The 27,629-nt window shown below is 37.4% G+C and overlaps 1 protein-coding gene across 1 annotated transcript in view; it reads right to left on the bottom strand.

Moving 5' to 3' along the window:
• LOC114650320 (capZ-interacting protein-like) overlaps positions 1–27,629 on the bottom strand; it is a 134,291-nt gene that overhangs the window by 24,296 nt on the left and 82,366 nt on the right. The window contains exon 2 of the mRNA XM_028799884.2: positions 12,617–12,703. Within this exon, the coding sequence (XP_028655717.1) occupies positions 12,617–12,703 (87 nt within the window). The remainder of the gene's footprint in view (positions 1–12,616; positions 12,704–27,629) is intronic.

Below are 27,629 nucleotides of genomic sequence, written 5' to 3' on the forward strand. Positions count from 1 at the left end.
TGTCATCAGAGTCAACTTTGTCAGAGCTTAGAAAGAGCCGTGCCTCTACAGGAAGTAATGTAATGACTTGGTTATTTATGTGATCAACATTAATATTTTTTGGACATAATATAGTCCGTTGTGTTAAAAGGGGTATTTGGTCTAATGAGATTGCTGTTCCAAATATCTCCGTAACTAAGTCGTCGCAGATAAAGGCTTGAGGAATTGTAATAATATCTGGGTGAAGTCCATCTGTATTGGTGAGTGTACCATCTCCCAGTTGTAATAACCAATTGTTATATTCTGGATCTGGACATCGCATGTTTTGTACCAACTGTATCTTTTGAAAGCAATGCCAATTGTTCGCGTAACATTTTTTCTTCCGCGGTTTTAGAAGCGCGTTGTAGGCGCCGACGTTTATTGTTTTTTTTTGATGCGGGTTCGCGTTTGTGGTTACTCGAGCCGTCTCGTTCTGTACCCGTGATCGTGAATTCATGACTTGTTTGTTCTTTATCGTTAGTAATATGGATAAGTAATAAGGAGGATCGCACTCACTGTTAATATGCGGACTGTTCGTTTCTTCGTATTATTACCAATCAGGTGTCGCGCCTGTATATGTATTGTAGTCCGGTCTCTTGTTGTTGATGTATGACGTCGTCCGCGTATTTTAAGGTGGACTGAACAATAGCTGAGCGTATGGCATGTGGAGCAATAGCTAAGCACTGTCTAAAATCTCCTCCTAATAAAAGTACCTTTCCTCCAAAGGGAATATTATTATTCATCAACGCAATGCCAATTGTCCGCGTATTTTAAGGTGGACTGAACAATAGCTGAGCGCATGGCATGTGCAGCAATAGCTAAGCACTGTCTAAAATCTCCTCCTAATAAAAGTACCTTTCCTCCAAAGGTAATATTATTATTCATCAACGTTTGTAGAAGTTTATCAATGGTGTTGAGTAAGTGACTGGATGCCATTGTACATTCATCTATAATTAATAGTTTTGCAAGACGGATGTCACGTGTATTGTTACTGTTCATTTTCATAGTGGATACCGATGTTTCTGTGATTGGGACCGGTATTTTGAATAAGGAGTGACATGTGTTTTTGGAGCCGAGACATTTTTTCTTCCGCGGTTTCAGAAGCGCCGTTGTAGGCGCCGACGTGTATTTTTTTTTTCATGCGGGTTCGTGTTTGTGGTCCCGTTACTTGAGCCGTATCGTTTTGTACCCGTGATCGTGAATTCATGACTTGTTTGTTCATTAGTAATATGGATAAGTAATCGTGCGTTTTTTTTGAGGGGCGCGTCGCCTCATTTTTTATTTCTGTTAGTGGAGGGGGGCTTTGTGTGTCGTGGGTCTGAATCCTCTTTTTTGTGTGTGTCCTGTTTCGTGTGGTATGGGCTTCATCTGGCGCTTTGTTGCATGGGTCTGTTGCTATGGGCGCGGAGCATCATTTGTCACTTTCCGGTGCTTGGAGGGTTTCTTCGTATTATTACCCATCAGGTGTCGCGCCTGTATATGTATTGTAGTCCGGTCTGTTGTTGTCTATGTATGACGTCGTTTGTTGGCGTGCGTTTTCTTTGAGGGGCGCGTTGCCTCATTTTTTATTTCTGTTAGTGGAGGGGGGCTTTGTGTGTCGTGGGTGTGAATCCTCATTTTTGTGTGCGTACTGTTTCGTGTGCTATGTGGCGCTTACGTCTGACTCCTTTGTTTTTGGTGTGCTAGGGGCGCGTTGCCTCATTTCTTATTTCTGTTAGTGGAGGGGTGCTTTGTGTGTCGTGGGTCTGAATCCTCTTTTTTGTGTGTGTCCTGTTTCGTGTGGTATGGCCTTCGTGTGGTGCTTTGTTGCATGGGTCTGTTGCTATGGGCGTGGCGCATCATTTCTCATTTTCCGGTGCTTGGAGGGCGGCTTTGTGTGACGCCTGCGCACTTCGTCTTTTGCGTCCACGGCCCATGTCCCTGCGTCCATCCGGTTTACCATTCTCGTTTAGTAATATGGATCCATCCATCCATCATCCAACCCACTATATCCTAACTACAGTGTCACGGGTCTCTGCTGGAGCCAATCCCAGCCAACACAGGGCACAAGGCAGGAAACAAACCCCGGGCAGGGCGCCAGCCCACCGCAGGGCACACACACACACACACACACACACACACAGAGGACAATTTAGGATCGCCAATGCACCAAACCTGCATGTCTTTGGACTGTGGGAGGAAACCCACGCAGACACTGGGAGAACATGCAAACTCCACGCAGGGAGGACCTGGGAAGCGAACCCAGGTCTCCTAACTGTGAGGCAGCAGCGCTACCGTGCCACCCTCCTAAATAAAATCAATATAAGAAAAGGGATAATATAAAAGCGATATAAAATTTTAATCTAAAATTTTATTAATTAGGTCTTGCTATATTATGGAAAAGTTTTGAAGAGATTCTCTAAGAATTTAATTTTTTCCAATTTAAAATAGTATAGAACATCAGATACCCACTGACTTAAAACAGGTGGGCTGGGATTCTTCCAGTTGAGCAAGATAACTGCGTGCTAATAATGTGGTATGGGCAATTACAATCAATTTGTCCTTTTCCACTTTAAGCCCATCTGGGAGTACACTAAACGCAACTGTTAATGGGTTAGGAGTGATTGTGACACCAAGGCTGTCTGATAGTTATTCCAAGATTTTTGTCCAGAATTTTGTTAATTTGGTGCACACTCAAAACATGTGGCCCAGTGAGGTTGGAGATGAACGTTCATTATTTGGATCTTGCCCTAAACACATTTTGGACAATTTCAACTGAGATAAATGTACTAAAAGATTTTGAGTTGAATGATTGAATGCTTTGCGCATATGCAGCTAGAGTATATTTTATGCATGGCTGGCTTACACTCCTTCTCTGAGACAATAAGTGAAAGACCCTTTCGCCACCATACCCTGGGATCTTTGAAAGGAAGGGACTTTAAAATATTTATACTGTATATATTACTGAAATGCTCTTTGAGTCAAGACTAATCCATATTTCTTCTGGAATAGAATTGGGTGGTAGTTAAGGAACATTAGGCAGGCTCCTTTTAATAAAGTTTCTGATTTTAAAGTAGTGGAAAAATTGTGTTGATGGAAGATTAATTTGAAGCGTAATTGTTCATAAGTTGCAAATATTATCTACATACAAGTCTACATTTTTTTGGAAAAGTTTGCCCTTAGGTAAAAAATAAATGGAAAGATGTGGCATCTAATATTTTGTGGAAGCAAGTTCACTGGAAAAAAGTTAATTTTAAGTCCTGATATCTTTTGAAATTCTGCTACTGCATTAAGGGCTACAGGTACGGAGGTTTGCAGGTCTGATATATACAGGGTATTAAGTAATTGAGAAATTGGGAAATCTGTTTCTAAAGGGTGTGGTCACATCATATGATGTCACTATCTCAACAGTATAAATGTTAGAATTGCAGAAATCTCATTGTCTATTCTTCTGGACAAATAACAACTGTGTACAAAAATGTGTTGGGAAGGATTTTATGGTTGTTTAGAACCTTTGGCTTGGTTTTCTTGCTCTTCTTTTAGATAGTGAATTGGGCTTTGTTCTCTTTGTTAATATCGACATTGGTATGGATTCCTTCTTGTATTCAGACTATTGGTATGGATTCCTTCTTGTATTCAGACTCCGGTTTTTTGATCCACCATTGCCTGATCTGTGTCATTTCCATTCCATTAATGGCAGAATTTCATAGAAATGCTTCACTGTTCTAAGTAAGTTTTATTTTATGTATTTCTTCACTGCTGGTGGTGTCATGTGGTGTTTTTCTGCATGCTAGTACTCCAATCCACACAGTACTAGAGCCACTTAGTGGTCTATCGAACAAGACAACAATGTTATACAGATGCATTGGCCAGCTCTGTCACAATATTCTGAGCTCATTTAAGCATGTATAGGAGATCCTTGAACTTCTGAACCATACCTGTCCCCTTACAGTTTTCTAATCACACAAAACTTGATTTTTAACAGAATTTCAAATGACCATATAGTTTTAGAAGTTATCTGGTGGCATGTGGAGGATCAAAATCTCACAATTATTTTCTTACCTAAAGAAATGTTAATACGTGACAGGAATCTGAATGTTTGTTAAATGTATATTGTAACAGTTGCATCAAATTGTGCAAGACATTGTAATAAGTCACGATCAGTATAAGCTGTCTTTACATCATGGAAAAGAGGATATTCAGAACCAGCTGCAGGGGAGTCTATAAATATTGGGAAGCCAGTTAAAGTTGCATTAATTAACATTAGTGCAGCAACAGTGAAATGACAATGAGGTAACTAAAAGAGCATGAATCCACTGAGTCAGTGCCAGCTTGTAATGCAGTGCCCTAGTTCATAGTCTTACACTGTTAATGGAATGTGAAAATCTCAAGGTAGTAGTACCTCCAAAAGCAAATTGTTCAGCAAGCAAGTTATATTAATTAATTTTCCTTTAGAACGTAGGTAGTGTTGTTGAACTGCTTCGTAAAATCAAACTATTATATTGTATATGAACAACTAAAGTGTTTTGACAAGAAAAATATTTTCAAATAAATCAGTATAAACATGTACCAAAGAGAATGTTATCTTAAAGCAAGCACATATATCATCAATTCCAAGCCAACCTAAGTTATATAGTCAAGCCACGCTCCTTACAGTACCTTCACCGCAGTTATGCTTCTTAAGAATGACAGCTGAGCACAAGCAGTACTGAACGTGTAAAAATATAGACATGCTCAAGATACATTGTTAATCCAGTATTAACTAAAGGTATTAGAAGGTATTTCTATAACCAAAAGACAGAATGTAAAATGCAATTCACACGGAAGCAAAGCAAATTCAGGAAGAACTCTGAAATTTAGCAATCATAGCATAATCACAATAACCTTAAACAATAACCATGCATGATCCTTTGAGCAGACTGCTAGATTTACATCCACCTTATGTGATTCGATTCACCTTAAAACAAAAATAATTTCTCTCTAATTCTAGATATCCACATTAAGTGGCTATATTAAAATATATGGAAAATCTAATCTAGGAGAGATATTAACTTCATAGTAATGTTAAAACATTATAAACACCCATTGTGCACAATCAATACACAATCAATACAAATGACAGCAAAATACAGTACAAAAGCCATTAGAATTCAGCAGTATGATGAACTATATTTAAATCCACCAAGTCATTTCTTGACCCTTCTTTTTCCAGTTTGGATTCATTCAAAGTGACAAGCCACAGTAACAGCATCAGGTGTAAGGCAGGAAACACCGTCAGTATTAACAATAATGCATCTCAGTGTACACTAATTCTGGACAAATTTGAATAAACTGTATGTCCTTGGGGTAAAAGAGAATACAGGAGAATAGCTGGGACACTGCAATAGCTGGGACACTGCAAGGTAGCCTCACAGTTTCTTTTGTAAACATCAGAACATCTCAAATGCCATATTATGAACAATGCACCACAGATAAATGTATGCCAAAAATAGAACAGTGGGGTAATTTTAATGGATTTTTATTGAGGTGGTAGAAAAAAATGATAAGCACAATGCAAGGCATAAGAGGTTTTGATTTATAGTGACTTGGAAGTGAATTACAGTAGAGGTTTAAAATCCCAGAAAAAGAATTCTGTACCTTCATTACAATATGACAGCCTTTTTGCCCTTTTTTTTTAGGTTTCACGAATGTTAATAATTTCAGGAGGTAAATTAAGCCAACAGAAACTTTTTTTATAGTTATACATTGAATGCCCTCATTGAGATGCTTCATGTGCACTAAGTCACAGAGGTCTGCTGTCACCATAGCTGCATAGGTTTGATTTGAATTGCAGCTCAAGCTTAAATCCACCAGAGGGAAGCATTGCCTAAAGTACTTATCAGTATAACACCAATCAGCACAATGTTAAACGATGATTCTTTTAGAAGGCAATATAGAACCATTTTTTTAATCTAGGTAAAATGCAAATGTAAACTTGTAAATTGCTTCCAGCAGCACTACAATGTTTAAAAAGACAACATCTGTATCATACTTTTTTGATCCAATCATTATCTAACCTGCAAGACCATTATTTAATATACATAACATTTTTAAAGGTGCTAAAACCAATTCATGTTAGCATTGGGCAGGGTGTACTGTATACACATGACAATATGCATGAACTTGGAAAGAAATATGGGTGAAATTACAGAATTATTATTAATTAAAATTTTTTTTTTTTTTCTAATGTAAAACAGACTCAAATTGTGCAAAAAACTTTTTACAAGACTTTCTCATGTACCTTGTTTAACTAAGGATTTCTTTTGAGGACCCTCATCACATTCTCACTAGAGTCCACTTTAAAAAATTATTAAATTCTGCTTGAATCACTTTTCTAGAATACCAGTAAACCCCTGATTCTCTAAAGAATCGCAAATCCAAGAATGGCAATCACTTTCTGTTCCCTCTGATCTTTGGAGGGATGAAAAATGATGGAGGGTGGGAGCATCCTGGGAAAGGTTTCATTTAATGAAATAAATATATTTGTACTAAAATTAACCAATTTATTAAAAGTAAAATTGAAATTTAATTGTTATATCATTTAAGTCCAAAATGTCTTTGAGTTGCTGCACTTATAAGTAAAAAAAATATTGCAGTTTAAATGAAGTAAATTGGAAACAAAAAATTCATAAAATGGCAAAAATTCATAATAGTTAATCACAAATTTCTTTATAAACAACATTTTTGTTAAAGATGGTTTCCTGTCCTTGAATTAGCTCTCCCTGGTATGGAGTACCACGAACTTTTGAAAAGGCAACATAAAGTTGTCCATGTCCAAATACAGGCTCAGATAGGTAAATGCCTACTTTGTCCATGGTTTGTCCTTGGGATTTGTTGATCGTCATGGCAAATGCAGCCTTAATGGGAAATTGGTCTCTGTTACCAAGCCGTCACAAATAAAGGCATGAGGGATTTGAATAATATCTGGGTGAAGTTCAAACACATTGGTAAGGTTTCCATTTCCTATTTGCAACAACCAATTGGTATATTGTAGATCTGTACACCGCATGTTCTGTACCAAGCTTAGTTTCTCAAAGTAATGCCAATTTTCTGCGTATTTCAAACCGAACTGAACAATAGCTGAACATGCATGCCGTGCGGAACAACAGCCAAGCACTGTCGAAAATCTCCTCATAATAAAAGTACTTTTCCTCCAAATGGAATATTATTATCCATTAACACTCTGAGAAGTTTATCAATGGTATTGAGTAAATGACTGGATGGCATTGTACATTCGTCTAAAATCAATATTTTTGCCAGACGGATCTCATTTGCACTGTCACTTTGCATTTTCATAGTTGAAAGCAAGGTTTCCGTGATTGGAACTGGAAGCTTGAATAAAGAGTGACATGTTAGACCATTTATCAACAAATTAGCTGCTACCCCAGTTGTAGCTGACACAAAAAGGTGTTCGCGTTCGGGCGACGGTTGTATTGTGCACGGCTTGCTTCTGGCCTCTGCAATCCTTGCATATATACAAACATTACTAAACGAAGGTTGTATATGCGGTGGTGTGCGTGTTCGGGCGGCGGTTGTATTGTGACCTGAAGTGTAGTTTACATGTTGTTTTGTGTTGTTTGGGCGCCACCTACCAGTGGCGTAGCGTAGTATACAGTTGTATTATGCTGCATTTTCAACTTAGAATTTAGAACCTTTAAATGCTTTGTTGAGTCTGGTTGATTCAAGATTGTTTAATGGCCTGCTGGCCAAATTATTTTGTGGCAGCAAACTGACTTCTAGTTCTTTACTTTATATGTATCAATTTTGTTTCCTTTCACTGCTATTTGCTTTGTGAACATCTTCTCTGTCTGCACATTAAGCTTCATTCTTTAACTAGCCAGCTAAAGTGCTGTAAAGAAGGTGTCTGTTGTTATGTTTCTGCCTTTCTCCAGAAACGGCTCCGTAAGTTTTATCACCACAGAATCAAAAAGTCTTTGCCCTGGGTTGTAACTCAAAACACAGCTCTCAACAAAACGTTGCCAGATGTCTGAAATCATAGCACCACTGTCGTTTTTTACACATTCTGCAAGGGTGTCTTTGTTGTCAAAGTGCAAATGCTGCATGATAGTCTGATAGCGGTCACAGGACATTGTATCTTTGATTGCCAGTACAACAAATAGTCCTGAGCAGGCATCAACCACATCACCAACTGTGGTCATCGCTGCTCTTGTGAAAAGAACGGAGATAAATGCCATCAACCCCGAGAGGGTGAGGCAAGTTCGTTATACTACATTAACATCATTGACAGAATAAAACCGAATAATAAAAAAAACTTTTACAAGTATCCAAAATTTACACCAAGTGTTACAGACTCAAATCAAATATATGCTTTTATTATATTATAGTAATAATAATAGGAGCTCACTACTCAAAACACAGAGCGCCCAGACTCAAACCCAGCACCTTTGGGTTATAAAGTATAAGTTATTACCTCTGCACCATCCAAGAATGCATATCAACTTTCTATCAATTGACATTTGAGCTTGGGTTTTTAACTCATTGACAGCAACATGTAAATTGAATGATTTTTTTTTCTTTGGTTATATTCTTGAATAAAAGAGCACGTGTTTGTTTGATATTTAGACTAAACAACAACAAAAACATTTACTTCTATAGCACATTTTCATACAAACAATGTAGCTCAAAGTGCTTTACATGATGAGGAAAGAGAAAAAAGACAAAATAAATAATTAAAATTAGGGAACACTAATTAACATAGAATAAAAGTAAAGTCCGATGGCCAGGGAGGACAAAAAAAAAAACAAAAAAACTCCAGACAGCTGGAGAAACAAATTAAAATCTGCAGGGGTTCCAGGCCAAGAGACTGCCCAGCCCCCTCTAGGCATTCTACCTAACATAAATGACCTCAATCAGTCCTCATTGTATTCAGGGTTCACATGGAAGAATTTGATAATGAAGGTCATGTGGACTTCTGGCCTTTAATCCATCAATGTAGGCTTCACACATTATGCACTTTCACGTCATTATTATAACATGGAAAAAGTTTCTGTTTTAGGTACGTGTTCAGCATTTCTTGCCTCGCATTTCCTGTCATCCTACATTTACACAGATTTTTGTAGACACGGAACAAACATGAAATGCATGGTTTACTTAGTAGGCTTGGTTCTTTTGGTTTCTGTTTATCCCTCGACTTCCTGAGCTTGGCACATTATTGTCAACATTGACTTTTGTCTCCACATCTCCTGGTCTACCAAAAATAAATTTTCTCTCTACCTTATCCTGTCTCGACAGAACACCTTGCTTCTGTTTTATGTAAGTCAATTTGCCTCCATTTTGTGGGTATATTTTGTAAATAAAATTAAGTTTGTCTCCCTTTTAGCACTTTTTGTTGTTTATTATGGTCCCCTCTCCTTACATTTATGTACTGACTTACCGAGGACCACTAAGACTATATACACACCATGAACACAAGGACATTAAGTACGAGTTTGGGAGGAATTATGTAAATTATACTGTTTATCTTATTTTCTTGAAAAGGTCTACCTTTTATAACCTACCAACTATTCCCTTACCCTGAGAACCCCCTACACCATATCTTAGTTCAGTTATGGCTTACAGTATGCTATTAGGACATAACTGTACCAGGAAAAAAAACATAAGGTTCACCCTAACATAGCCAATACGACCAGCGGTCCTTTTCCCTTGCATTCTCTCTTTTTTTTCCTGCTTATAAGCCACATGACAATGCAACCACAGACCTGTGAAATTTTATTAGCTTTGTATATTCGAAGATTTACTTATGTGCTTTAATTCACCATCATTCATCTATCTTTTCTTAAGCTTCAATTTCATTTTTCCCCCCTTTCTTTCACTTTCCTACTTTAGGCCCACTGCCTTAGCTCACTTCATTTTCTTTTATGCTTACTGGACCTCATATTTCAAAGAGCTACAAAAAAAGTACATCCATTTTCTCATTACCAAACATCATTATTCAGGGTACTCTCCGTATTCAAAAGCCCATTTATAGAGCTCTTGCAGACAGACTTTTATTATTAATTATATTCCTTGGTCCATTTTTAAGCAACTCACACCCAATGTATTTTATCTTTAGCCATCTGCTTCAATGATCCTGAAAACATTTCTCATTCCTGTCTTTTCCTGCAGGTCACTTTTATCTGGTAGCATTTTATTTTGCTTTTCTGTACTGAAGAGTTCATTCAATACCTTCTGCCTTTGTTTCTGACATTTCTTACAGCATCTTCTCTTCAATTTTTTTATAATTTCATTCAGTACCCTAGCTCCTTGTGCCTTAGTAGTTTGCTTGTTCTATCACCAACTTCTGCTCTTGTCTAGTACTTTTCTTCAGTTTTACGTTCTAAACATACAGTCGTGTAAAAAAGTAAGTACCCCCATGGAAATTGTTGACTTTTTCAACATATTTATACAGGCAAACAGTATATCTTCATGCCCACACATAAAGATGGCATATAAAAAATGACACATAAAATCAACAGGATGGATTAATTCTCATAATCTAAATTAACAAAAATGCAGATTTGTCAAATGGAAAAAAATCAGTCCCCGCCTACATTTATCACCACTTCAGATCCATCAAATTAGAGTCAGGTGTTCCAGATTAGTTGCCAATGATTAGAACTTCCTTAGGGAGATGGACCCTGTCTTATTTAAACCACAGATATCAAGGGTCTGGTGTTCTCTTTGCTGTTGACGGGTATGGTGTCATCATGCCAACCTCAAAAGAGCTCTTTGAGTTATTCAAAAAGAACACTCTGAATGTTGCTATGAGTCTGAGAAAATATGTTAAAAGGTCACCAAATTATTCAAAATCAATCGTTCCACTGTAAGGAAAATTGTCTACAAGTGGAGTAGATTTCAAGTGACTGCTAATTTACATGCACTGACCAGCTGATACTAAAATAAGTCTCTAAGTACCCAAAACTTGCATTGAAGTATTGGCAGGTAACTCTTGCAACAACTGGTGCAATTGTGCAGGCATACACAATTGGAAAGAGATTGCATGAATTTAACTTGCAAGTGAGCTATGCCAGAAAAAAAGCCTTTTCTGCCTATAAAGAACATAAGAGCAAGACTAAAGTTTGTCATTGAACATCTGGGGCAAAGACCAGGCCTTCTGGATCAATGAATGTGCTCTGGAAAGATATATCAAAAATAGAGTGGTTTGACCACAGTAACAGTAGACATGTTTAACGTAAACCTAAGATAGCATTTCCGAAGAAGAACCTCATCCCACCTGTGAAGCATAGTGGTGGAAATGCTCTAAACTAGGATTAATTTGCTGCCTTATTGCCTGGGCAGCTTGCAGTTATTGAGTCAACTGTGAATTCTGCATCATATCAAAGTATGGTGAGAAAAACGTGAGCCCTTCTGTTTGAAAGTTGAAATTGACCTGGAAACAGACCTTTCTACACAGTAATGATCCAAAACACAGTAGCAAACCCACTAGGGAATGGCTCAAAAAGAAGAAATGGATGGTTATGGGTTGGCCTACTCTCTCTCTCTCTCTCTCTCTCTCTAGTCACAGCCCTGATTGAACACCATTGAAATACTGAAATATTGTCAGGGGATTGGAAGCGGACAATATATGCATGAAAACCCACAAACATCTTGCAACTGAAGGAATTTTGCATGGAGGAGTGATGAAAAAGTTCATTGAGTTGATGTCAGAGACTGGTGGGCAGTTATGGAAAACACCTAAAATAAATCACTTCTGCTGAAGGGTGCAGAACCACCTTCTGAGGCCTAGGGTGAACTTACTTTTTCCCCAGTAGACCATTACATCTATTGATATTTTTCTATTGATAAAGAAGACAGATGCTGTGATGACAGTGTAAATCAGAGACACAAGGAAGTCTGTGGCTAAGAGAGGCTGTAAAACCTAAACTAAGGTGAGTTAGGAGGACACAGAAAGGGGGAAAGAAGGCACAACAGCCAAACAACAGGTGATCGGAAAAGAACTATTTGATATACACTTTGCATGAAACAGGAGATTCTTATGCCAAATACCAATATTTAGTCTGTCTTCCCAAGCACAATAAAAGATAGCAGATAACCAGAAGGACATTTAGAATGGTAAGATGCCATTCTATATAGATATTAAAAATTCAAACAAGTAAAAGGTCAGTCAGTCAGTCATTGTCCAACCTGCTATATCCTAACACAGGGTCATGGGGGTCTGCTGGAACCAATCCCAGCCAGCACAGGGCGCAAGGCAGGAAAAAACCCTGGGCAGGGCACCAGCACACCCACACACTAAACACACACTAGGGACAATTTAGGATCACCAATGCATCTAACCTGCATGTCTTTGGACTGTGGGAGGAAACCCATGTAGACACGGGGAGAACATGCAAACTCCACGCAGGGAGGAGCCGGGAAGCGAACCCAGGCTAACACTGCACAACCATGCTGCCCCAAGTAAAAGGTGGATATGCTATATTTAATACTTAATGCTGAGTCCTTCAATTTTTCTATACTTGTTTAATAATATTTTCTAATAAATGCTGAAATTACAGTTAGAAATTTAGTATGTTAGGAACATGCTGTTATAATAAATAATGTGGTATAATTATGATCTTACCTCCTCCTTAACTGAATTTCCAAATTTTCCTGCCAGTTCTGCCACTGAACGCTTTACAGGTACGTCCTTGGCTTTTGCTGTGCTAGACTGAAAAATACAAGAATGAATTGTCATATTCCAAGTGCTTGTGAAGTATACAGTAATTTTTTCTCCACATTTTTAAAACTAAAGATTTTTCTCATATTACATGGAAACTAAGAGGTAAGCAAAAGTTGTAATGTATTTCATACTTAAAAAGTTCACAATTTATAATCTATTAACCAATGCATGTAAATATTTGGCTACACATCTGTTCTTTTCAAAAAACAAAACATTTTGTATGAAAGGGACAAGAATGTAATAAATAGTTTTAAATAAAGAAAAAACAATTCTTCACTTAGCCAAGATGGTTTAATTACTGACGTCAACTGACTCAATGTGCCAGTTATAAATATAAGTAATGTTTTTATGACATAAAAGAAAGCGAATCAGAATTACTATTTGATTAATTTTAAAATGTATTAAAGTTGAAATGCTAAGCCCTTTATTGAAGCATATTTTAACGAACAACACACAATTAAAAATGTACAGAAGAACAGAATCAAAGGACAACTGAAAAAATACATGATAATATGAAAAAGAGAAACACACAAAATATGTATAGTGAATATTTGGGTGAAAGGAAATTTGACTGTGCATAAACATCCAGTCATCCAACTGTCCACTGTCTCAAATCCCAAACACCACAGCAAAATATTATTTACCCCCAACCCTCTGACATCAAGCAAGTGATATCCTGAAGCATTCCGTGCCATAACAGCAGACTCACAAACACTTTATACTTTTGGGCCATTAATCTGTTAGCTTCCAAACAGTAATTTCCAAAATTTGTTACCACAGCTCAATTATATAAGCACCTGCTTTACAAATCAGTTTGCAGTTCTGTTACTTTACTCATGACATAAAATTCTCAATCCACACAATCCAATTCACAGGGTGTAAATTTTATACCAGAAGCACTGGGCACAAAGTACAAAGCAGCCTTGGATAGGAAACTGGTCTATTGTAGGGCTCTGTCATGCAATACCAAATCTCATAAACGGACCACTTTATAATCACCAAATAACCTAACTGCATATCTTTAGGTATGAAGGATGAAACTGGAGTACATGACGGAAAACTCATATAAAACAAGGGAAGAAGATGCATAATCCACAAAAACAATGTCCGGACACATGAATCAAGCCCAAGATAATGGGTTCTTTTGGTACCAGCTGCTCTAATTGCACTCACTCATTATTAAATGCTATATATATGTGATATATTTTTACTTTTAAATTTGATATTCTTTCTTATTTATTGATATTTTACTACTTTTTAATTGTCACTGCTTTGTAATTAGTGTCTGGTGTTATACCATGCACTCTACTGTTACTGCCATGTTTCTGTATCAACTGAGCCAGTATGATTGTACTGTTACAGTAGTGTGACAATAAATTAAATTGAATTTAAAATTTTTGGAGATGGTGGTGTTGGAAATATATATAAGAATTGTGAAAAACTAGACAAGGCTAAATGAGGAAACAACTGCAACAAGTTAGGCACTAGTAAAGAGAACTGGGATGAAAGTCTGCAGTTAACAAAATAAAACGTTCTCAGAATATCTGACAATTGTATATGCATTATAAGAAACAAACACAACTATCTCTTTCCTCACAAGGATAATATTAAATAAACTGCCTCTTTATAAGTAGATAAGCATATTGGTGTGACAGTATATCTTAAACTAGCCATGTGCGCCCAACTACGTTGCGTGTGTTAAAGTTGTCTCTGAAGGGCTCCCTGTTTAAACGCGGCTGCCAGTCGTGAACTGGGCCCTTCGTCGCACAGCATTATGATTTTTTATAAGGGAAACAAAGTTACAAAAGAAAACCCTTGGACATTGATTCGATAGGAACGGCCTACTCGGAATCACTGTCCGAATAGTAATTATGTGGTGGTTTAGGAGCATTTCTGCTTCTCTCCGTTCACAGTCTGTCTCGTTTTCACGACGCTGTCGTTTCCTCTCACGATCTCTTCTCAACCTTTCTCCAATCTCGCAGGTTGCTTTGTGGCAATCCAAAGAATAAGGCAATATACACAGAGCAATGGTTATAAAAGGGGGACACATAGGTATCCAGGCTCTTTAAAGCATAAACAGGGATCACTTCACTGACATGTGAGCAAGCCACGGTACAACTGTGAGACGCGCATCACTTGCCGGCTACAACGTAACTATAATAATTTCCCAGAACGTGCTGTTACATTGTCATTCATTTTACCCACTGTCTTTCTTTCATTCATATGTTACGTAGGCATGTACCTTTTATCTTCGGCAATCTCATTCTCTAACCAGGCCTCAGGAGCTAACCAGCGTAACACTGTCCACCACCCCTTTCGTTATTCCGGCACATTGTTGACATCTGTGAGTAACAACAACGTACTAAACTGGAAGGTGGTCTACGCATGCGTGGAATTCGAGGACAAACTAAGATCAAGATCCAAATGAAGATTATATATAAAGATTAGTTAATTTAAAGCACAACAATTTGTTTAGTTTGAATGTCTGTGTTTTGAGGTGTGACTAGAGTACTACAGTCTTCAGTAGTATAAGCCTGGAGGAGATTCTTAATGCAATGCCTATGTTTTAGCTGTCTCTCTACTGCCATCTAGTGCTTCTTCTTCTAATTCATTCACGGACAAACAAAGATCAAGATCCAAATGAAGATTATATATAGAGATTACAATCTTTTATCATCTTGTTCACTCATTTTTGTACTTTCATAAATACTCCTCATGCTTACATAACTCAGTCATGTAACAATAACATTCACTGCATTCTTTCCATTCACCCAAATTAATTATTTCATGACTGTCAAGGTATTAATTCAAAAACTTGATTGTAAAGAGTACAATTGCTATGCAGTTTATTCTCAAAATGTATGAAGATACCAACTCATAAACCCCAAAACTGCTTAAAGCTTTACTAACAAAGCAGGATGACTGCCTAACAAAAAGAACAGGAAGAAGCTGCATTTATTTTAGCTTTAATATATCTTCAGTTATGTTTTCAGAGTGTTTTCTAATACAGTATTCATACTTTATACTTTACTTTAACCCATCAGTATTTTTTTAAAAACAACTTGAAATATGTACAGTTTTGCTTTTAAACATTAAAAATATGAAATCTTTATCCTGACTAGTATATTTAAGTGCTTTCTTTACCTGTAGCTCTTAAGTGGTTCAACATAATAAACACTGTTGAGAGCTACTAACAAAGTCAATGGGCATATGTAATGATTACTGAAGTCTACTTCAATTTCATCATGGCTTTTTACAAAGGAAGAAAACAATAAAAATGATTCAAAAATCACTAAAACAGACTCATGTAAGCACAACAAAAATAAAAAAGAATACTATTGATTTGTCAAAGGTTTCCTTAAGTTTAAAACAGCACTGCAGATAACATTAAGACATATCCACAGGCAAAATACAATTATAAACTCTACCAATTACAAAATAAATACACATAAAAATACAGATTATTTTAAACACATAGTAAAGAAAGCAACCTCAAACTTCACAACACAAAAGGATCCTACTGTATCTCCATAAACATTATTGTTGAATTACAGCCATTGGACAACAGAGGAGAGGAAAAAAAAACCCAGTCAGCAGCAACCCTGGAGAAAATAAACCTCTTGGAGGTCCATTGTTAGCTGTAACAAAATGTCAAATGCAAAGTTAGATACAGTCACTATACTAAAGACCTAGACCAACTAAATGCCCACCCCACTAGGCATTCTACAATATGACGTAAGTATTGCATAAGTTGCACTAGGCTCTCAGTGTCTCTGATGTCTTTCCCATGGGACTGGAAGAAGAGCAAAAAGCCCTGCAGAGTGATGGGAAAGACTGCATTTAAGCCTAACAACATATTCACTGTAGCACTTCCTTAACAAGAAGACATTAAAATGTTATTTACAACAAAAGTTAATCCTGTTTCTCTGTTGTGATAAGTGTGAAAGGCAGACTAGAATTACTCAAGTAAACTGTGTACATAACACAATGTCAAGCATTTACATTATTAAAATAATGTAATATATGTGCTCAGATTTTGCTAAGATGGAAACCAATTATAGTTGGATCCCAAACACACATCCCTTACCTATAATCTAACCCAAACAGTTTGAAGGCCAAAACAGGAATGAGTAAATCAATAATTCTTAATAATTCTTTGCATTCATATCACACTTTTCTCACTACTCAAAGCGCTCAGCAATTGCAGGTTAATAGCCTTGCTCAAGGGCCCAACAGAGCAGAGTCCCTTTTGGCATTTGAAGTCTTAAAGGACAATAGAAGCTGCATCTTTTTATTTCACCTTGCTTCCAGAAGATAGTCCATGCCCATGAATCGCTTACTTGTACAAATTCTACATGTGTAATATTTAACCAATTCAAGAGGTATGCATTTATTCGCTTAACTATGTACAGCAGCGGTTCTTAAAGTTTGGTCCGCGGCCCTCCGGTGGTCCGTGGTAGGCTAATTGGTGGTCCGTGAATATGTTCTTATTTATTTACAAAAATAGCTAAGATTTATGTTTATAAATATTTATAGTACATTTATAAGTGTCATAATACTAATTAGTAATAATGTAATAAAAAAGTAATGTCAAGAAAGAATTTTATTGAGACCTAGCAATTACTTTTAAGGTTGTTTTATCCACAGTTTAGTAATAACGCACCTGTGTGAAATTTACCTAGCAGTATATAGTTAACACAGCCTGCCGTGAATTTATTTACCAGGAGTTCATTAATTAATTCGCTGGAATACTTTGTTAAGGTAAGAGCTGCAGATAAAGGGTTTAATGATACTGAATTTTATTTAATATGTAAATTTTATATTCTGCTGTAGAGATTGGAAGAATAAAGAATCCTCAATGGATCAGTGACTTAAAAGTGGATTTTTGCCAATGAAAAGGCGAAAACCTGACCAGGAAGAAATGCAAGAAAGTTGTCAGGAAGACGGTGCATGTCAACAAGAAATAGAAGGACAACGTGAGTCTGACGTGGATGGCTATTCAGATAATTCCCATGTTGCTGAAACTGAAAGTGGTGCAGCTAATAAAAGTGCCCTCCGTGTTAGTCAGAAACACGGAAATAAACGAAAAAAAGTGGTAAGAAAATACGATGAAAAATATATTGACTATGGATTCACCTGCACTGACAATAAAAACGAGCCAAAGCCACAGTGCATTTTGTGCTATGAAGTGCTTTCTAATGAATGTATGAAACCTGCAAAATTAAAGCGCCATATACAGACAAAACATGGAGCAGTACAGGAAAAGCCGCAAGAGTATTTCCTCCGTAAGCTGTCTGAATTGAAAAGCGGTAAGAAGATAATGAAAAAGGCTACAAGTATCAACATGAAAGCCTTGGAAGCATCTTACGTTGTGAGCAACCTTATTGCAAAGGCAGGCAAGCCACACACCATTGGAGAAGAGTTCATTTTACCCGCTGCAAAGCAACTAGTGACAATAATGTGTGGCGAAAAAATTGCTAGTGAACTAAATGTAGTGCCACTGTCAAATGATACTGTCTTGCTTCGAATTTCTGATATGGCAAATGATGTCCAACAGACTCTTGTGCATCGCGTGAAAAACAGCAAGTTTTACTCATTGCAATTGGATGAGTCGACAGATATTGCCAGTCAGGCTAATCTTCTCGTGTATGTCAGATACATTTGGAACGAGAAAGTACTGGAAGAACTCCTTTTTTGTCGTCCATTGCCATCAAACACAACCGCAGAGCTAGTGTTTGGTGTATTATCCTCGTTCATCAATGAGAATGGCATTCCTTGGGAGAAATGTGCAGGAATATACACTGATGGTGCCAGAGCAATGTCAGGAATAAACAGTGGACTGATTGCCAGAGTGAAAGAAATTGCACTAGATGTTGTTTGGATCCACTGCAGCATCCATCGAGAGGCTTTAGCAACAAAGAAAATGCCCCCACGCCTCAAGAATGTCTTGGACACGGCAGTGAAAGTTGTGAATTACATTAAAGCTCGTCTGCTTCAATCCCGAATATTCCATATTATTTGCCAAGAAATGGGAAGTACTCACTTACAATTGCTCTTGCACACTGAAGTAAGATGGCTATCCAGAGGAAAGGTCCTTACCCGATTATTTGAGTTACGGGAAGAAGTCCGGATTTTCTTCACCGACCATCCATTTCAACACCGCGCATCCTTGGATGATCCAGCATGGATTTCTCTGCTTGCTTACCTGGCAGATATTTTTTCATGTCTGAATGATCTCAACAGAGGGTTACAGGGAAATGTCACCATCTATGACGTCCACGACAAAATTGCATCAATGGTGAAGAAATTGAAGTGGTTGCAGAATTGTATCCAGCAATTGGATTTTCCCGCCTTCCCGAACCTGGACAGTTACCTCAAAGAGAGTATCTTTGCTCTTGACGATGTTGCAATATCAGATATCGAAGAACATTTGGCAGGCTTGCAACAACAATTCCATACCTATTTTCCCACGACCGTAAATAACAACAACTGGGCTTGAAATCCATTTGCAGTGGACACTGGGGCACTTCCACAAAGTCTGACAGTTTCTGAACGAGAACAGTTGCTGGAGCTATCCTGTGATGGCACATTGGCAGCTGATTTTAAAATGCGCCCCCTACCTGAGTTCTGGATCCGGGCCCAGAAGGAGTATCCGCAGCTTGCCGACAAAGCCATACGCTTGCTGATGCCCTTCGTGACCACATATTTATGTGAAGCTGGGTTTTCCACACTCACAGCTATCAAAACGAAGTACAGAAACAAGTTGGATGTGGAGGCTGATCTGCAATTAAATCTCACCAACATTGAGCCGAATGTTCCTCGCCTTTGTGCAAACAAACAGGCACACCCATCACATTGAACTATATCTGACATTCCACCCCCTGGCAATCGCCATTACTAATTGAGTATAATATACTGTTAGTTTAAGTGTTAGAAATTCCATTGTATGTTTATTGCAGGTGAAAATGAATAAAAACGTAACGTAAAGACCTCATGATCAATAGACATGATAACAATGGTAAATATGCTAAAATTACTTTGTCAAGTAATTGGTGGTCCATGTAAAATAAAATTCAAATCTGGTGGTCCGCAAACCTAAAAAGTTTAAGAACTGCTGATGTACAGCACTGATTACCAATGTACAGATCTTTCATATACAAATAAACCTGACTGATCATAAGAAATTAATTGCAGTATAAGGAAGATTTAAACAAAAATGTAATATATGTGCTGAATAATTTAAAATGGTATACAAATCCTACTGCACTGGTTCTGAACTGAAATCAAAGTGTAATAATGCTGCTAAAACATTTTGCCACTATAGTTGTTTCATGATAAAAAAAAGGTTTTACTGTATATAGGACCATTTCGGTTTGTTTACAGTGGGAAAAAAACTCACAGAGAAGGGAAAATGACTTATTTGCCTGAGTCTTATGAAATTTTGCACTACATCTTTGTTTAATGGCCCAATTAGCCTTTCTGTCAAGCCTGAATCATACCGACTGACCACTTTCTTTGCATAACATCCCTAACTAGGCTGAAGGTTTAGCAGGATAACAAGACTAGAATTTCTTCTGCAACATAAAAGTATAATTTAACACTTTGCATGAGGCAATTACTACAGCTTTCACATGGCAACACCACTGTTGATCAAGCAAAGAAGATTCTACTCTCCATAGTTGTTATTATTAATGACCACTATAAGAACATGAACAACAAGCAGTGAAAATATTTTCTCAATAACTAAAATAAAAATAAAATTGTCAGTTTGTTAAAGAAAGAAACTTAAACCAAAATTATAATGGCCACTATAACATGAATGAAAATAAAATAGAATTATGAAAAAAATGTTAAGTTTTTGTATTTTCCATGTTCATCTTACAAAGTGGATCCCTTTCAATGCTGCTAAATGAAATTGATATCCCAAGTAATGGATGCAAAGTACAGTAGTTCTTGAGCTTCTGTGCCTGTCTGTCTTCACTGTTGAGTGCAGTACGGAATGTTTTACACTCAGATAGTGACACTGTGTCATGGTTTTCAGATGCAAATGTTTTGAAAAAGTATTTTAAAACTCTCTCACATTCAGAAGCCTAATTACTCAGTTCAGTTCAGATGAGGTTCTCAATTGGCTATACCAGATAAAGCAATGGCCCTAATTGCTTCAGTAATGAACACAAGTTCTGCAAGACCAGTGGGTGTGATTCGCACATTGAGTGCTGCCCAAGCAAAGGCAATTCAGTTATGTAACATTTACATAATAAAATACTTCTGAGAAACAACATGAAAGATTCATGCAAGGCACCTTGTTTGTTGGTGGGAATCATCTCCACGTAGAATCTACATTAAAGTGATGATTTATTGCAATGATCCACCTTCTACTCTTACCCAATTGTAGTCTACACATTTTACCATGACAAAGGGGGATAACAATTCCACTGTAATAGCTCATGCTGAATTTATCATGGTGCTTGCCATCCCCTCTGTCCAATTCAAGATTCAAAACTCTTTGGCCTGGCAATCTCAACTACGCTGAGAGATGCCTCACATTAGAGTATGCGAGCCCAGTGTGGTCATCACCTTACCATGTGCACAATACCCTGCATTAGGCATTGCTGGTATTCAGTGATTTATAATCTGCATTTGATATATACTGTAGATTCCAGGTCTGATATGAATATTGCATAAGTATCATTCAAAGAAAAATAGAATGTTTGGTAGTATCAGGACACCTGTGTTAGTAAAACACAAAAGGTCTATGAATGACATGATGGTCCATATCTCACTAGTGTTAGGTACACAAATTGATACTGTATAACGGCTAAACTTGGAAAGAAACAATAGAGTCCTGCCTAGAACTAGATTACATATAACCTACATATAACCCATTTTCAAAGCAATGTAGATGTGTTATTGTAGGTATTGATGATAATATAATAATAATAATAATAATAATTCATTACATTTATATAGTAATTCAGGGGAGACCGAGGAATAGCCTAGCACTCATATAATACTGGTGGTCTTATACCGTGGCCGAAGTGGAGTCACTGTGTACTCTGAAGCATTTCACACCACCACTCAATCTTAAACTGGTCCTCCTGTGACACTCTACTCCTGTCTCTCTTATCCAGTCTCTCTTCTTTTCAGTGCCCTCTGAAAAATGCATCTCTCATATCCATTTAACACACACATACATGCCTCTGTTATAGCAGTTTGTGATATATAAAAATTAATAAACTGTCTCTCAGTTGAAATCAGTTACTTTACAGCATTTAATAGCCATTTTTATTGTTCTTCTTTGCTTTGTGTAACAATTTATTTTGACAGAGGAAAGTACTGTTGTATAACTCAGACTTGATTTGAAACTGATGTATTGTGAATATTCCGTTGAAGCTGTACTTTGGAGTTGTAATACATTTTCCTAACAGTGTATTATTTGTAGTTTACATTTAGCCTTCATAGATTTTGAATATCCTTTACCTTATCTTAGTCAACTACCATGATCAAGGCAAACTAACACTAGTCTTTTGACATTTCACCCAAAATAAAAAAAAACTGAATTCAATTTTGAACAAATACAAATTTTAAAACAGTAATAACTCTTTTATTCTCTAAACTACAGATAAACCAATAGATGTCCAGTGGTGAGGCTGAATAGGCAAAGAACAAATAGAAAGAGCCACTTCTGAAAGCCCTAATGGGCAAGTCAATGAGGTAAACTCACACTACAGGAAAGGGTAACCATGGCCTCAGGTATTTTATAATACCTGAGAGAAAGAGAGAGATTTTCTGCCTAAATTAAAAAGGAAGATAAATATAAGAATTGCGACACTGTACTACTGTACAAAGTGGTAACAGAAAAACACAAGTGCTAAAAAAAGAGAAAAAGCCTAGACTACCTAACTAAAAGAGATAAGCAGATTGGTGTTTTTAAGCAAGAGGCAAGTCTATATTAAAACTGTAAAAAATGTTTAACTAAAGCTTTAAGCCCCCCCAAAATGTCAGTGAAAGAATTTGATTAGAACAGAAGTAGTAATGCTCCAAAAACTACTGGCAAGTGTGAAGTGGAGGAGTATCAGCTCCACTTCATCTTTCAGGTCCGGAAGCCTGAAAAGAAGGCTGCATCAGTCCATCTCCTGACTTAATTGATATTATCACAAATACGGTCTGTGTTATGCTAATACATAATATGTAAAATAAACATTTCATACTTTTTTAGAATACAAGGCCTAAACAGCCCTGCAGCCTCTTCATCTGTGATGTGAATCCAGGCACCCTATGATGTTATGCAAGGATATACTGCCAAAAGGGTAAACAAAAGAGACACACAAATATCTCAACTCCAGTAAGCCAAAAGTCTATAAACAACACAGATAAAAATTCAATTCATTCTATCAATTAAATAATGTAGAAAATGTAACAAATGTTTTTTATGACATATTTAACTCTGACCAGAAATTAAAGGGACATAAATTATGTATCTGACATTCTTCAAAAGTGAACTATGGGATGAGGGAACTCTTCTTCCATTTTCTAACCCATTTATTTATTTAACTCAGGATCACATGGAGTCAGTGCTGAAAGAATTTGTTGTAAATTACTAACGTGCTAAACTGGATGCCAGTCCATTGCAGGACACACATACTGTACATACATATATACATACTCTCAAATGAAGCCAATTTTGAGTTGCTAATCAGCTTAACACCGCTTTGGAAATCCAGATTATTCAGTGAAAAACCCACACTGGAAGACAAATTGTCCACAGAGATGGTAACCTAGTTGGGTGTCAAACCCAGCACTCTGAAGCTGCTAGGCATTAGTATTATCTACTGTGTCACCCAGCTACAGAATCAGATTTTCAAATTTTCTTTTATTTTATATAATATTATAACCCTTACTATTGTATCTAAACTTTACTACTTGAACTACTACTATGAATTTGATTGAGTTAATTTTTTAACACATAAATCCCACAATATAAACTTTACTACTTGAACTACTACTATGAATTTGACTGAGTTAAATTTTTAACACATAAATCCCACAATATAGAAAGGGGAAGACTGTATGTAATGTAGAAAATGTCTGAAAAATAAAAAATCAGAAAATCCCTTACACTGAATTTGTAATCAACATGCTTTTAGCTACCCGAATCATGATCTATAATTGGTTTCTTCTTTCAACTGGCTGAACCTCTCGCTTTCCTTCCCTTCACCACCACTGCCAAATGGTGGTGTTATATTTTAGCTAGGTTCCTTCCGTGGCTGGGGTTGAAATTATTGTTTTACATCTTTGTTGCACATTTTTTATTTATTTGTATAGTTACTCTTGCATCTGTTTATGGTTTTATGTATCTGTCTTCATGCCTTTGTTATGTGCCTTATGTTTTGTGAGTAGTTCCCCAAGAAGCAAGGCCACCTGCTCATCACCACAAGGAACTGTCCTCAGCCCTATAAAAGAGAGGACAGGCCACAGTTCCTTGCAGTTCATTCAATGTACTGGAGTGGTGAGTTTCTTGGTTTGTGCTTTTCTGTGCTTGCTAGGGGGCTCCGCCCCCTGCTCGCTTCGCTCGCCAACCCCTGGCGTTGGGTATCCTGAAATACATTGATGTATCTATGAGATAGATTGGAGTGTAAAGGTGTAGACGACACACATAGGAAGTAAAGAACCCATAGCATGGCATATTACAAAGATTTATTGGAATATTTCTTTATAAACAACATTTGTAGTAAAGATGGTGTGTTGTCCTTGAATGAATTTTCCTTGGTATGGAGTATTTACAATCATAACTTTAATGTCAGATGAACGCCGAACTCTTGAGAAGGCAACATAAAGTTGTCCATGTCCAAATACAGGCTCAGATAGGTATATGCCACCTCTGTCCATGGTCTGTCCTTGGGATTTGTTGATTGTCATGGCAAATGCAGGTTTAATGGGAAATTGGCATCGTTTAAGTGTAAAAGGTATTTCAGACACGCGTTGTAGGCGCCTGCATTCATTTATTTTATCCAGGCGGGCTCGTTTTTGTATGTCCGTCAGTCGAGCTCGTTCGTTTTGAACCCGTGCCTGCTTTGCTTCCGCGGTTTGAGACGCGCGTTGTAGGCATCTACGTTCATTGTATCTGTCCATGCGGGCTCGTGTTTGTAGCTCCATTAGTCAAGCTGTTTGGTTTTGGAGCCGAGACAGTTTTGCTTCCGCGGTTTCAGACGCGTGTTGTAGGCGCCGACGTCTATTGTTTTTGTCCATGCGGGCTCGTTTTTGTAGCTCCGTTAGTGGAGCTGTATAGTTTTGGAGCCATGATCGTGACTCCATTAGTTCTCCGTTGTTTACCGTTAGTAATATGAATAATTGCACTTACTGTTAATACGGAGCATTTTCTGTGGTTGTACTGTTAATAATGCATCACTGTAATGTGATTCACTTATGCTGTATAGTTTGGACGTGTGAGGATGACGTATGTTCAATACGAAGCGTTCGTTTATTCTTATTACAGTTTGGACGTGTGAGGATGACGTACGTTTAAAACGGAGCGTTCGTTTATTCTTATTACGTGTTGTAGGCGCCTTCGGCTTTCGTACTAACTCGTGCCTTCCGTACTATTATGCTGTGTATGTTGGACCTTTGTGGATTCCGTACTTTTTCCCGTTTCACTCTGGGGCAGGGGGCTGAATCCTCTTTTTTGTGTGGCTGTGTCGTTACCTATGGGCATGTAGCCTCATTTCTTATTTACGTTAGTTGAGCTCCTTTGTTTTTGAGCTGTGACGCGTTGTAGGCACTTATTTACGTTAGTTGAGCTAATATTATACCTCCGGTGCCGTGTGTGTGTTCCATGTGGTAGTCGTTGTAGGCGCATGTGCCCTCCGTACTATCTCGGGTTTGACTATGCTGTGTTTTGTGGACGTTTGGGGACGCCGTACTCTCTCCGGTTTGATTGTGGGGCGGGACGCCAAAGCCTGTTGTGTTTGTTTTGTCTGTGAGTACTCATATTATTGTATTACTGTAATGTGATTCACATATGCTGTGGAGTCCGTATCTCTGGGGCTTCTGTACCATCTCGGGGGTCTGCCTGCGGTGTGTTAGACGCGCGTTGTAGGCGCCTGCACCTTCCGTACTACAGTATGTCGGGTTTGACTATGTTGTGTAGTGTGGATGGTTAGGGTTCCGTATTGTCTGTGCTCGTTGCTTTATTTCGTATTTCCGTTAGTTGGGCTCTTTCGGTTTTGGTGGTGTATCAGAATTCGCTTGCGGTGATGAGCTATGGTTCAGAAACGCGTTGTAGGCGCCTGCGCTTTCCGTACTATCTCGGGTTTGATTATGCTGTGTGTTGTGCACCTTTATGGACTCCGTAGTATTTCCCGTTTCACTCTGGGGCAGTGGGCTGAATCCTCTTTATTGTGTGGCTGTGTGGTTACCTATGGGCGCGTTGCCTCATTTCTTATTTACGTTAGTTGAGCTCCTTCATTATTGAGCTGTGACTCCTTCGTTCTCGGTGGATCAGACTTCGCTCGCTGTCGGCGCCTGCGCACTATGTCTCCTGCGTCCTTGGGCATGCCATATACCAGCGTCCATATCCGGTTTATTCTCGGTTAGTAATATGGATTATGATTATTGGACTTTTTACTTCATGATCTGTTTGTTTTCTGGATTCTGTTCTAGGGCTTTTTTCACTAGGACTGCCTTGTGTTCCAGGGAACTATTTTTTTGTGTTCCATGGAGATTTCTTTATGTTCAGAGCATTCTTCTGAGAAATAAGTATTTTTATTTTATTAAGAGTCTGTATTTGCCCTTATTACTAGCCGGGGTTTGATGGTAAATCCCTCCTAGATGGCATTTTTGGATGTTTTCGGACTTGCGTACTTGGGAACTACCAAGCTTCACAACAGGTGACTGCTGCTGATCAGCTGTTTAGTACACTATATGTTACAAGTCTGATCTTAAATTTTGCATCTTGGATGGAACTTCCTGATGGCATTTTTTGTTCATTATACTGTATATATACTGCATAATAAACCTATATAACAATGCTGTATATGTAAATGACATGTGTAAAAATAATTCATATGAAAATCATAAATATAATAAACCATTTTTAACAGTACATTTTTCTACTATAAATTGAAAAAATTATTATTCTGAAAACAGAATTTATAAGAAACATTTAGTTCTACGTACATTGCAGAAGTGAACAGAATGCCATCCCTCTGTATTCATGAATTATTTGTTTGCCATCCAGAATTACTGCAGAAACCAATTAAATGTAACAGATGGTACATGACGTCTGAATTTATTTCACAGTATTATACTTACATTTTTTTTAAGACAAGTAGTAATATTTCTTTCTACTTTCATAATAAAAATACACAGAACACTCCATATACCCATATTTTACCTCCCTTTGATAGAATGGTTTACTTTCTACACTCAATACAAAAGTGTAAAACAATACAACTGATGAGAGTGTTACAGTAGATATATATTTAAAATGAACAAACAAGTCAGTGTTTTCAGCTCTACAGCAGCACATTCGTATATGTGATATATGCCATATGCTTGTGGTCCATTATAAGAGCACCACAAAATGCTGCATGTAGCAAAGTGATCAAAGCTCTACATTAATTTGAATACAAAGTTAAAACAGAAGCTTTCAAAGGATATACAAACACAAAATGTTTCTTTTAAAACAATGTGATTAATATGAATTTTCATAATGATATTACATTTTTTTACAAGATGCCAAATGTAGCATTAAAGCTACACTAAAAAAATTACAATTAACAACGTACAGTACCTTGCAATGATCAATCTGAAACAAAAGCTTTTACAGGGCCACAATGAAATGTGAAATAAGGTTAAAGAACTTTTATTCAGTCATTTTCTCAATGTTTACCTGGGCAGCATCAGGGAAGTTTTG

Source organism: Erpetoichthys calabaricus, chromosome 4, assembly GCF_900747795.2.
Source record: "Erpetoichthys calabaricus chromosome 4, fErpCal1.3, whole genome shotgun sequence".
In the NCBI taxonomy this organism is placed as follows: domain Eukaryota; kingdom Metazoa; phylum Chordata; class Cladistia; order Polypteriformes; family Polypteridae; genus Erpetoichthys; species Erpetoichthys calabaricus.